The sequence below is a fragment of the Chelonoidis abingdonii genome, chromosome 2 (genome assembly GCF_003597395.2).
Source record: "Chelonoidis abingdonii isolate Lonesome George chromosome 2, CheloAbing_2.0, whole genome shotgun sequence".
NCBI lineage: Eukaryota > Metazoa > Chordata > Testudines > Testudinidae > Chelonoidis > Chelonoidis abingdonii.
Window position 1 is genome coordinate 57674283 of NC_133770.1, and position 13584 is coordinate 57687866.

At 39.6% G+C, this 13584-nt stretch overlaps 1 protein-coding gene across 5 annotated transcripts in view; it reads right to left on the bottom strand.

Moving 5' to 3' along the window:
• Positions 1 to 1284: 1284 nt before the first annotated feature.
• Positions 1285 to 13584, bottom strand: part of ETV1 (ETS variant transcription factor 1) — a 75952-nt gene continuing 63652 nt past the window's right edge. For all 5 annotated transcript variants that reach the window (XM_032784094.2, XM_032784090.2, XM_032784092.2 and 2 more), the window contains 3 exons: positions 10549 to 10718; positions 7984 to 8085; positions 1285 to 4061 (listed from right to left, as the gene is read on the bottom strand). In XM_032784094.2, the coding sequence (XP_032639985.1) occupies positions 3840 to 4061; positions 7984 to 8085; positions 10549 to 10718 (494 nt within the window). In that variant the 3' untranslated portion in view covers positions 1285 to 3839. The remainder of the gene's footprint in view (positions 4062 to 7983; positions 8086 to 10548; positions 10719 to 13584) is intronic.

The window sequence follows — 13584 nt, forward strand, 5'->3', positions numbered from 1 at the left end:
GTGGCCCCAGGCATCATGCTGTTCTGCCACCTTCTCCTCAGTGTAAGGCAAGTCTGACTCTGGTCTCAAAGGGCATGGCCTATGGAACTAGCAAGTAAAGCAAAGAAGCACTGACCGAGACTCACCAGGAGAAGCAAATGCAAGCCCAGATGCTCTCAAGCACCATCATTATATCTCTGTTAGCTTCCTCCTAGCACTATGGCAGGCTCCATTTCTCTGCTATCAATGGTGTTGACTGCATGTTTCTGATTCCCCCCAACAGGGCTGAGTAACAGAAGATAATACTGCCTGTGACAGCATTAGTATAAACTGGGTTCTCAAAGTAGGAGATGACCCAGTGTTTTTTGAGGCTAGACATACAGCCTTGGTCTGAGGTGGACACCTGCCCCTTGCAGCCTACGTATGCCCTTTTTGGCAACTCCACTGTGGTCATCTGAACGCAGGCGATGGCTCCATGGGAGCATACCTTGGAGGCTTATTACAGGAATTCCCTGTAACAAGTTGTTACCAAATTTTTCTTTCCACAGCAAGGAATGGGGCATCCCATTTACTGGGGAAGTGAAATGGCCCCCGCTCATGCAGTAAGACAGGAGAATAACAATTCTTTTTAGCTACCCAACTCAGAGGCACTGGCAAGGACTGGTGGGTATGTGCAGCACTTTGAAGATAAAAATAATAAATATTTGGCGCATCTAATACCATACATTTTTAAGGTGCTGCAGTAATGAATACTTATCATCCCCTTTCGGATAACCATGTTTGGAAACATGCACAGTACTCCCTGAAAGCGTTAAGTAGGACAAGGGAGCAATGGTTGCACTTACATGAAGAACTTGGCCTAACATCCTTCATGAGAACCAAGAGTCCACACATAGAACCATTAACTAGTCAAAGACTTGCCTATGTCTTCCCTATAATAGTTCATCTTTTGCACATGCCACTGAGATGTTGTCTGCTATTAAAAAACACAAAGCAAAAAAAATGCATTTTACTAGCTGCAACTGTTTTTTAAGGATGGACTTGACCCCAGGGCAGTCAGGCATTTCCCCACCCCTCTGACAAATATATTTGCTTTGGCATCAGAAATATTGGTTAAATTTTATGATATAATCACATACACACTGCCTGATCGCCTTTTTTTGCTTTAACATTTGGTGAGAAGTAATGTTAACCACTGAAACAGACCTGTCAGTTCCTTTCTTCCTAAAGGAGAACATTATAGTACATTGCAACAAGCTCCTCTCCAATTAAAATACACAAGAATCTTGCAGAAATCAGCTGCCAGATTTATTAATCTACCTGAAAACAAAACAAAAAAAATGGAATAAAACCAGAACTTTAAACAAGCCTTTTAGGTACAATTTCAAAAGGGTTAATCAGTTCAATGAAAGTCTTTCTTCTTTTGCTGGGAGATCATGTAATGTTGGGCTGCTTGCTTGTTTTGTTCAGTGAGTCACTACCATACACTGTGTGTGTGTATATATATATACACACACACATACACACACAGACATATATATTCTCTTTAAATATTACACATTTGATGCAATGTTCTCTCTTTTTTTTTTGAGACCCACCCCCCTCCCACCAATGCCCTGCTCCAGACAGGAAGTGCTCCACAAATGACATTAATGGAATCAAAACGGATCAAAGGACTTTTAATCAAAACGTGTTTCCTTCTAATCTTGTTTCAATGGAAGCCACAATGTTCAAAGTTCTGACTTTTCCCCTTCTTGGTGAAACTGCTAAAGCTTCAGTGGTCTTGCTTTGATTTTGGGTTGATCACTGAAATTTTAAGTGTCATTGAGACCTATAAATTATTGACAGAACAAGATGGCATATTAAGGCATATATACACCCATAAAATATGTTGCCCTATGGGATTCAGGTGAATGAGATGCATGCCCAGAGAGTTCTTCTGCACCTTTGATCTCTAGCGGTCACTGATTTTTAATTTTGAATGAATTGCATACAAAATCCTTTATAGCTTACTGGTTTCTTGATTGACATTGAGTGGAAAATTAAGCCACCACCAAGAGGTGTCTTTGAAATCACATCTATTACAATTACAATTATTGTTGTTTTATGTTTATAAGTTCATCTTTGCTTTCTCCCCTAGATTTGTTACAGAACTGGAAAGTGAGGCACTCCTGTGAAGTAATAGCTTTTTAAATTTCACTGGGCTCTTCAAATCCCATTTTTTTACCCTCTTGAAACTCGGAAATGTTACATTTCAGAAAAGGTGCTCATAAATATTTAAAAAGTGTTTTTTTTCTTTTTGTTTTACATGAAGAATAATGTGGCTTGCTTTTTCAAGATTACCCCCTCTCAAAAATAAAATGATTTAAAACAAAACAAAAAACAAACCTCAAAACTTTAAATTGTCTTCCACACATCTCTGATCACATTTACATTTCGTGTCCAAAACAAGTTGGTAGATAACATCAGTGCCAGCACTACAACGTCATACAGCGACTTCATTGTGTTCTTTGACAGTTCGCATAAGTCTCCGTTCCACCGGAAGTTACAAAAGGTTCCGCAGAGCTTTCCTTAGCAAGCTGAAGCTTACTATTCATTTGTCGATGCGCATAAAAGCTGCTTATAGCACAGCTATGGCATAAGCTATTTTCTAAGCAATAAATGGTTCAAGTCATCTATTTTGTCCTGAAATGCTATCTGTAGTTACAGCATTGCTTATAAATGGTCATAGTAAATTCAGCATCAAAGAGAATATTACAGAAAAAGACAGCAGCAGAAGCATTAGCGTTATCTAGTATTTATATATGTTATCAACATAACACAGCAGTAAAAGGTTTAAATGCATATTAATGGGTACCGTGTCTAAAAATTACTAAAGTACCTATTTAGTGTATTGGATATTTTTCTCAAGGAGAGCTAGCTGTGTCTAAACAGCATAATTAGATATGTGACTTAGTACAGTTAATTCCTATTGATTAAATAACTTATTTATGTTGCAAAGGAAATGGAAGGAAAGAAAATGTTTTTCCCCTGATCATGATCCTGCATTTAAGGCTGACATGATAATGAGAAAAGCCTACCATATGTAATTACTACTCTCAACTGGACTTTGAAAGGTCAAAAACAATAGGATGGAGTGTATTTGCATAGCAAGGTGGCACTAGATCAACATGCTATGCTACAAGTTTGCAACTTGCAGTTTGAAGTCAGGAATTGTGCTCCGTGGACACCAGTAATGGTGCGTGCTCTGCCTAACATCCAAGTAAATGGGCATCTTCTGTAAGGCAGAGAAAACAAAAATATAAAATGCAAACAGAATGACAAAAAGATGTTCAAATATGTACATGAAAGGTGGACAGTCTGTCATGTCCAGCTTCTACATTAAATCCTGCAAACTATGCTTTGATCCTCTTTATAACTGCAGAAAGACAATTAGGAATGACCGGAGACAAATGCCCAAGACATGGTACTCTGATAATTATATCCAAACAGTTAATTTACACAATAAGAATTAACTGTACTATGGATACCCAGAGAAAATGTACAATATCTTATGCCGATATGAAACAAAACAGACGATATAGCTTCATTGTACTTAAAACCTGTATGTTCCCTTCCCAAACTTAAGTAAAAAGTAAACCCACCCTTTTCCTCCTGTTGCACAGAATAAATGTTTTGATTCCAACCCTCTCCTTTCAAATAAAGTGCGCTGTCCATGGCAGAACATAGGAGTAATGCAACAGGAAAAGCCCCCTTTAGTGTACTATTTAAAAAACAAACTGAAGTGGATTCTGCTCTCCTCTGGATCTTGTGATAGAGGAGAAGCACAGGGGAGGATGCCCCCTTTTCTGTCACTGCTATTAATACACATAGCCTTCGTTATAGGGATGGGTGTTACAGCAGCCGCCCTCCTGCATGTAGACCATGCTCTCGTCAAAGTGGGACAATGGCACGGTATCCTCCTCGTTGATGTGCCGCTCCATGTCTGTCTTCAGCAAGGGGCGCTGGTTGTCTGGAAAGGCCATGGAGAAAAGCGCTTCGGGATCACAAACAAACTTGTAGACATATCTCTCTCCAGCAACCTTAACACAAGGTTAAAAAGGAGAAGAAAAGAAAAAAGAATAGTGTAAGTTTTAGCACTTTTAACAAGTTGTAGTTACAGATTTCTGAGGAATCTGCTTTCACTAGACAATGAAATAATGTGCCATGGGAGTTCTCGGGCACCAACATTAGAAGTGAAATCCCGGTCCCATTGCGGCTAGTGGGAGTTGTGCAAAAGGAGACTACATAAAACACTTTGGGCTTTAGGGCACAGCACAACCCTGATTTCCTTTGGAGGTGGAGGTGGGGAATGAATTAAAAGATTCTATTTGTAAAGCCTATCATTTGTGATCGCTTTCTGTACTTAAACAATGGCCAACAATGTTGTTTCTTCTGGGGAAAGTAAACAGCTTTTTACCACAGTAGTATGATAAAACCACAAAGTTATACACCATGTTGTGTCAACTAAAATATAGATAATCCATGATAGAACAGAACTGAATTTAGTTCGATATAAATCAAGTCATACTCAAGTTATCTCAAATATACACAGAACATGTTGGTAGTGCATGTACTGCATGCAAACAAGGATGCCTTCTTGTATTAAGCAGTCGTTCCTGCAAAGGCTAAGACATTTGGATTTGTTTACTGAGTGAAAACCTATTGGCCCAGGACACTTGGGTTTTCCCTTACTCTTTTCCAAAAGGCGTTGGGGGTCCTCTGACTTCTATCTGCATAGCAACCAAATATGGGCAAAAATGTGCTAGATTTAACATCTTACCTGAAAAGTGGGCTTATCTCAATCCCTACCAAGTTTACAGAGTACTATTTAAAAATTCCTTCAGAATTTAAAATATATATTTCCCTTTAAAAATGTAATGTTGTTTTGGAAAGTGAATGGAAACATAATCCTCATTACATCCATCTTTCCTTGGTTTGGAACAAATGGTTTTAATTTAACAGAGATGCATATTGAGCATGGAAAACAGAACACTGTCTTAAGTCTGCAAGTATCCACTACAATTTAGGGCTTATCTTTCCTGATTTTACCTCAAGTTAGTTGATTATCTGGGGTGACCCCAGGGTAAATAACAAACTTTTTACCTTAGAACAAACAAGCATCCATCCTTTACAAACATTGTTAAGTACTGTCCAAAAAACTCTAGTGGAGGCATACCTGTGACACTGTATGGAATCTGGCGGACACTTGAGGATATTATGAATACCAATATTGTAAAATTGCAAGGAGTTATGCCAGAGATGCCATGTAAGATATCTGGAAAAATGTTATAATTTGCCAGATATGATCATCTCATTTATATCTTTGTATCACCGTTGTATTTTGGGTTATAGATATGTATGTATGTCTGTATTTCAGAACTTATGCTATGCTTCTGGGTGACACCTCCAGACAGTTTGGCAGCAGCACAGCCTAGCCTGCTTGATGGCCCATTAAGGACAATCAGCTATACAACTGACCCACTGAGAGAAGGCAAGGGATATACCCTATGACTCAGCAAGGCATGCAGGGGACATGCGTATGGACAGAACTCTAAGGCTTTCAAGCCATGTGCTCCGCAGCTTGTATCTGAAACAAAGGAAGCACAGGCCACATGGCAAAAGACTATAAAAGGCAGTTGCATCCTCTACATTTTGTCTTCAATCCTGCTTCTTACCTCTGGAGGAACTTTGCTACAAACTGAAGCTCTGAATATAGGACCGAATGACCCATCCAAGCTATGTGGATGTGTTCCAGAGGGATTTTCAAGCCAGCAAACTCACCAATACTGGTTGGAACCTGATATACAGACTTTGCATGTATGTGACTGTTTTACTATTTAACATCTCCTTCTTTTTTTTTCTAGTTTCTTTATAATAAACCTTTAGTTTTACACACTGAAGGATTGGCTGGCAGTGTGGTATTTTGGGTAAGATCCAAACTTATACTGACTGGGTAATGTGGCTGACCCTTTGAGGTCAGAAGAACATTTTGTACAGTAAACAGAGTTTTTAAATAACTTCTCACTGTACAGGACTTAGGTGGTGATTGGGAGCCAGGGAACTGGAATACAATAAGGGGGCTGTGTGATTTCTTTTCTTGCTTCTTGATAACCACTGTAGGGGATCAGAAGCACAGTTTGTGACTGGCTGGGGAGTTCACCTTCAGTATTACCCACCAGTCTTGGGAGTATCTGCTCTCCCTTTTGCAGTCTGCCCTCACCTTAGCATTTCCAGCGAGGGCTGCCCCAGGTACCACCTAAAAAGCACAATGCACATATGTGCAGTTAGGTAAGTGGCTAGCTAGCTACTTGCCAGAAAGGCTTGTAAACTGTACTAAGTGGACCAATAGCAGACGAGGAGAAAACTAATATGCTCCACTGGCCGAGCCATTAAAGTGCACAGTCTAAGCTAGGACTATACAAGCTTTGCTGGGAAAGAAAGTTTATAAATTGTTTGGGCCAACTGCCTTTTCTTCTCTTCCCCTGGAAAAAAACCGGAAACACCTAGAAAAGTAAACGCTAAAAGCTAGCACAAATTAATGGAGTGAGCTCAAAGGGTCAGAAGTCTGGAAATTCCATAAGTGACGTTTGTTCAATTATGTTATCTTCTGCACAACATGGCTAAGTAAAGTGTCCTATCCATCTTTGCTTGTAAAATATGAAAGTTAATGGATACTGTAAAACAGACAGGATGTGCAATGCAGGCGACTTAACACTGCTGCAGCAGCTTATGGGCCCACTCTAGGGAAGCAGGTGCTGAGCACCTCCTGTGAGACGCTGAATTGAATTAACTGGAAGCTGAGGGCTCTCGACACTTCACAAGAGGCACTTATGGTCAGATATTTGAAGGTATTTAGGCACCTAAATATATGGAGAGTCACCTACTGGGATTTTCAAAGATGCCTATGCAAAATCCTCAGTTACTTAGGCACAAAACTGCCATTGGAATCAATGGAAGTTAGATGCTTAAACACACCTGAGGATCTAGGCCAAAGTGCTTACCCTTATATTTAGGCACCTAAACACCTGGATCTTAGTACTTCACAGAATCAGTTCCTGACTTTGAAACTTCCCATCTTTGGAAAGCGTGATCTCATAAGCTGAATGCTGCAATAACACAAGTGTTGTGCTTTATAGTTGTAAAAGCACGCTCAGATCACTGGCTTGCACAGTGTCGATTCCAGGTGTAAACTTGTTAGTTGTGTGGATTCACAAAGTTAATGTGAATAATAGATAAGGAAGCAAGTAATGCAAGGAGATAATTAGGATCTCTGGTAACATCAAGGAACACAAGAGCCTGATTCAGCAGCTGCTGCAAGCAGGGAACTCCTATTGACTTCTGAGTTGAATGCACTTAACAACTTCAAATACAATCAAGTCCACAGGAATATGGGAATGGTTTGTCACTGGGACCACACTATTGCATGTCAGTTATTTTAAATATTAAGTGTTTGTCAGTATGGTTTTTATATTACATTTCAGAATCCATTAAAAATCACTATCACTGTGATACCGAACCAATAATATTGTAACTATCGATGATTCTTCTATTTTGCAGTTACTAAAGTATCTATTTGCTGGACAGGTAATTTAGATCTGAAAAGCACTATCCAGAGTGGATTCTGTACTTTGCCTCTCTCGGGTCCCACGGGCATCCCTTCACCTATTTTTTGCATGCTAGTTTTTGTCCTTGCATCATGATCAGCTCAATGTGAATGATCAGAAAACATACATACACACAATGACACATTAACACAATGTAATAATTATATGTGTACCCTCCCCCCCAACACACACACAGTAGACACAGACTGTAGCATGTAAAATACAAAACCTCAGCATATGTCCAAAAGAGTGAAAAACCTGCTTGAGCAACGCAATTACCAGTGTTCCTTCTTATAGCATGACTTACGGATGAATGTGCAACATTCCAGTGAAATTTAATGCTGCATTAGCTGCTCACCTTTTGCATGATTCCCTTCTCATAATAATAGCGAAGCGAACGGCTAAGTTTATCATAGTTCATAGCTGGTCTATTTTTCTGAATCCCCCAGCGACGGGCCACCTGCCATAGAAATGGATTAGCAGTGATTTGTTAAATGCATTTAACAAGCAGACCTTAGCATCAGATTATTTTTTTATACAAAAACAACCACTGCAGGTGGGAGGCATAAAAAGAGGAGAAAAGGTTGGTATGATATCTGAATTTCCTGTGTCCCAGTATGATTTTTAAACCACGCATGCAATCTTTTTACTATAACATGACAACAGGCCATTTTATTTGTCAATATGGTAGCTTAATTTTAAAAAAATGAAAACAAATAAAGATAAACACATTTAAAGGGTAGACTGAGCCTCCCAAAGCCAAGAAGAAAACACTTCTTCATGCTGCTTTGTAAATGAGCTTCTCGCTTTTCCTGTATCATTTTTGTACTGGAGCACTGTATATCACACAATACCTTTCCACTTCAGTTCAGGAAGTCATACAGATTGCTGCTGTAATAGTCACAGTAGTGAGGCTATTAGAAGATACAGGATAAAAGAAAACCACCTTTCCCCATGCACATGCTACTTATAGGTGAAGAAGGCAGAGAAACTAAAAAACCCTATTCTGATACTGGAACTTGTTGGATAACCAGCTTGGCGAAAAAGGCTAGATATCAAACATAGGCAGCACAAACCACACCTTAGAACCTGCCTGTATATTTATTTTTAGATGAAATGCAGACAACTCATGGAAAACTATGAAAGCTACTCAATGGAGAGTGATATGCCTGCTGCAGTCATCTTTATTTTGTGTCTGTCTTTATGCCTCTTGTTTTATTACCAGATATATTTCCGTGAAAGCAGGCTTTTTCTTACTCATTCTCCACCTGACGTCATAATCCACTGTTTGTGAAATCACAATTACTTGTTGGAATGTTACTCCACATGAGGCATAAGCAGCAGGAGCTTGTGAACTCTAAAGGAAGTTGATGAAAATATATTTCATGGGCCTGTTATGTCATCCAGTGAAATCAAAGGGAGTCCTTCCATTGACTTCAGTGGCTTTTGGATCAGGCCACAAAAGAAATAGAAATTAATGATCATCTAACTTTCTTAACACCAATGCACACACGTAGTGTGCTGTAGGGCTTGAAAACTTTCACCATCAAATCAACGGACACACTTAAAAGAACCAATTTCCATGATGCAACACAGCCACTTTCAATGACCAGCTAAACTGGAGCTAGAATCTGTTGGCAGCTGAGTGTGAAGATCACCCCAGTGTAGAGGGACACTTGAATGGAGCAGAGCCAGCATAGAAGCTCCTATGAAAACCCCTTTGTACTGCTACCGTAGGGGCCATATCTGGAGGATGGAGGACATAGCTACAACCTGCTGATCCTTGATACTCTAACCGCCCTCTGGAGCTGTGGGAAGCTGATATAATTGAGGGCCAAATGAAAACCATCTTAAATTATGCCTGGCAACAGCAGGCCTAGTTGAGGGCGTGTGTGTGTGTGTGTGCACGTGCACACGCAAAAACAACCTTGCACCCTCTCCTAAGCTGCACTGTGTGCGTCTTAGCTGCAGTTGGGAGTGAGTCCTAAAACAGAAAGTTCATTCTAATCCCCATCCACCTCCACATACCTCATCCCCATGCATAGTATTAAAGCAATCACATCACTTTGTGATCGCACTGATCAAAATATCAGTACAAGTATTTTACTGAACTCACACAACCAGATTTTCTGTTTTGTGGGCAGGGAAGATGTAAAAGGAAAGTTTATTTATAAAAACAGCCTATTAATTATTTCTGTTCCTTCTGTTCCACACAATTTAAGCCCCCATTCAGCAAATATTTATGCATGTGAGTAATGTCACATCCTTGACCAATCCTGATTTCAGTGGAACTATGCACGTGTAGAAGTGTTTGCAGGATTGGAGCCTGAGCTGGTGGCACATGGGTGAGGATTTTCAAAGGTGTCTAACTCCTACTGAAATTGAATGTAAGCTTGATCTCCATCTCCCTTAAGCTTCTTTGAAAATTCTAGCCAGAGCCTTTGGACCTCCCATGTTAATCCCCGAGCTCATCAAATTTACCTTAGCATTCTTCAATTCGAAGAGACGGGGTTAATAACCTTGCATTTCATAGACACAAGGGGGGCGGGGGAGCACATTTTCAAGAGCGTTGAAAGCAAAAAGAAACAAAAAAGCACCCAGTAGCTCCCATTATTTTCCATGTAACTCATCTGAAAATCTGGCCTCCAACTGTCAGTGCTGAGTATTTTGAAATATGGCACTTATGCTTCCATTTGTTTTAGTGATTACCTGTGCATGATTAGTTGAATCAAGACACTTAAAATAATGTGCACCTCTTCTAAACCTACCAGCATCTACAGTACCTGTCCTCCCTAAATTCCCTAAGTAAAGTTTCAGAAGGAGAGGAATGCATCTCTCCAGAAAAGGAATACAATTAATTTGTAGGATGCATAAATCTATTTTGAGATGTATTGTCCTTCAAACAGCAAACTTCCACACCCACCTCTTCTGGCTCGATCAGTTTGAATTCCATGCCTCGGCCAGTCCAAGCAATGAAGTGAGAGTTTGATGGGTCATCAAGAAGAGCTACCAAAAACTGCCAGAGCTGAAGTGAGCCCCGCCGCTGATATGTGGGTCCCTCACGGTACATCCCTGGCTCTTGTTTGATGTCACCTACGCACACACAAAATAATGTCAAATATTCATCAGTGATCAATTAGTTTGATGAAATGCCAAACCAAACACTACAGTTTGTAAAACTGTACAAAAAAATCCTTATCACCTTACAAGCCTGCATATACTACCTTCCCTTCTTCTTGCTGATTATATATAACACACTCATACAGGTAATTTACTAGCAAATTAAAACAAAAAAGTAGATTACCTAAACTTAGTCACACGTCATGTCAGTCTTTGTTGTTTTTCAGCTAACTCTGATATATGCAAATCTCACTAGCAAACAACATTTTGCAATACCCTTTATCTGAAAGAGCATGAACTGTTTTTGTAAACAACTCCAATGCCTGAAGAATTTCATTTGTACACAATACTTTGCACAGTCCCCATTTTGAAAATGTAATGTATGCTTCATATAGCTACAAAACCCTATCGACTGAAACTTCTTTTGCATGCAAATACTTCTAAGGGAAATTTGACAGAGCATTTGACTTGGACTTAAACAGCACTGGCTTTATGTATAGGCATGCAAATCCTGCAGATATGTAAGTTCCTCTGTGGCATATTGGACTTGCATACAAGATAGTTCATTTTTAGCATGCTTTATAACTTACTCAAACCTACATATGAGATTAGCATTTCTCCTTAAAGAGCAGTAAGTTATTTTTGCTTAAATTTCAGACCGAGGGAAATCTATCAAATAAACAACATTTTGCTAACTGCTCTGCACAAATTGCTAACGAAACCCTGTTACATTCATACTGTGTTTGCTTTTTTTAAATTGTATTTCTACTGAACAGCTCAGGGAAATAACATTAGCTAGAAGGTCTGGGGCTAGAACAGAGATTTTTGTTTCTGCTAATGATGACAGCAATCCTTGGTCTACTGGTAAAACTCGATTCCCCACTTCACCACCAGAACAGCAACTTTTGCCAAGCAGCCTGACCTGAATGCAGCGTTGCTGTAGCCGTGTCTGTCCCAGGATATTGGGCGAGACAAGGTGGGTGAAGTAATACCTTTTATTGGACCAACTTCTGTTTGTGACAGAGACAAGCTCTCGAGTTACACAGAGCTCTTCTTCAGGGCTGGGAAAGGTACTAAAGGTGTCACAGCTAAATATAAGATGGAACAGTTTAACATAATTAGTAAGCACCTATTCTAAGGGAACATTTAGGACGCTGAATTTATGGTTTACTACAACAATCTGTGACCCACTAATCCCCCTTTTTGTTCTATGACTACAGTGGCATTAATGGGCCACTACCTGTTGCATGGTCCCTTTGAATATGGGCTAACTACTTATGCCAAACTATCTGTTTGATCTTGTATTTAGCTGTGACACTCTTAGTACCTTTCTCAGACCTGAAGAAGAGCTCTGTGTAACTCAAAAGCTTTTCTTCCTCAGCAACAGAGGTTGGTCCAATAAAAGCTATTACCTCACCCACCTTGTCTGTCTAGCGATGGAAGTCAGGATTTTACATTAACCAAAAGCGTAAGGAGAGCCTCATTGCCATTATAGAAGGGCTCAATGTAGTCAAAAGAATAAGAGCATTACAAATAGAATACAGCCTTTTATAAAAAGGAAAGACCACTAAGGCAATAGTTGGCAAAAAAAACCTGGCTCTTGATTTATGTTAAATCCTGATCCTGCAACCACTTATTTTTCAAGGGCAAGATTTTTCTTCTAACTATAGTTGAGTAACATGTAAACAGTAAGTGCAGTATTACTGAGGACCTGATTCTTAGTGTAAGCTGGCAGAGAGAGATTTACTGATTTCAACAGAAACAGTACAGAATCTAGCCCCAAACTTTAGGTAGATTGCTGGATATATCCCACTTTTACCCTACGGGCCACATGCAATGAAGAGCCAATATCATTTTTAGAACAAAGGGTGATTGTGCTCGCTTCTCTGCTCCCACCACATTAGAAGTATGTACAAACACACAGATTCTAAACATTTTATTAAAATTAATTTTAAAATTAAATAGACACGAGTTAAGAGGGAAGGTACTGTACTTCTGGGGTCAGGCTTGAGTTATGAGGGATTACAGGTAACAAGGGTGAAGAGATACATATCACATAACCAGCATAGACCCTGAGCCTGATCTTGTGGAGAGCACTGCACTGTCCACTTACTTCAAGTCAGCTGTTTCTCTTGGAAGAGCATATGTATTTCAAACATTTATTTTTGAAGCAATCTGCTCCACCTTTCGATTCTTATTTTTTAAAAATAAAAGGTGCAGCTGTTCAGGAATGAAATAAATGGATATTGCTCCTACAGATAATTTTAACTTCATGAAGTAAAGAAACAGAGGGCCCAACCCTGCTCCAGTGATGTAAACAGGAATATTTCACCAGTGTCCATGGAAGTAGGACCAGACACATAACGTTGCTTGTTTAGAAATAAAGATCTGAGTTGATGTGCTATATAAAAACACAATTAGCTTACATTCCATCACCCAGAGTACAAGGGTGACTGTGAGTAAAACCATTCCTTCCGTGAAAGCGTCAACCCCATGACAATATAGTGCTGGATTTAGCAATCATCAGAGCTTAGGTCTAATAGCATTCAGAATCCTCCATTTGCTTCTTGCTATTCCACATCAGCTCTGCTATGCTGGTGGCACCTCAGTTTCAAAGGTATGTAATTCGCCAGGTTGATCTTAATTTGAGGGCCTCCCATTCATAAGCAGATGTAACCAGTGTGTTAGGCCTGGACTATACTACGCGTTAAAATTGATTTAAAGAGCATTAAATCGATTTAACGCTGTACCCGTCCACACTACAATGCCCTTTATATCGATATAAAGGGCTCTTTAAATCGATTTCTGTACTCCACCCCGACGAGAGGAGTAGCGCTAA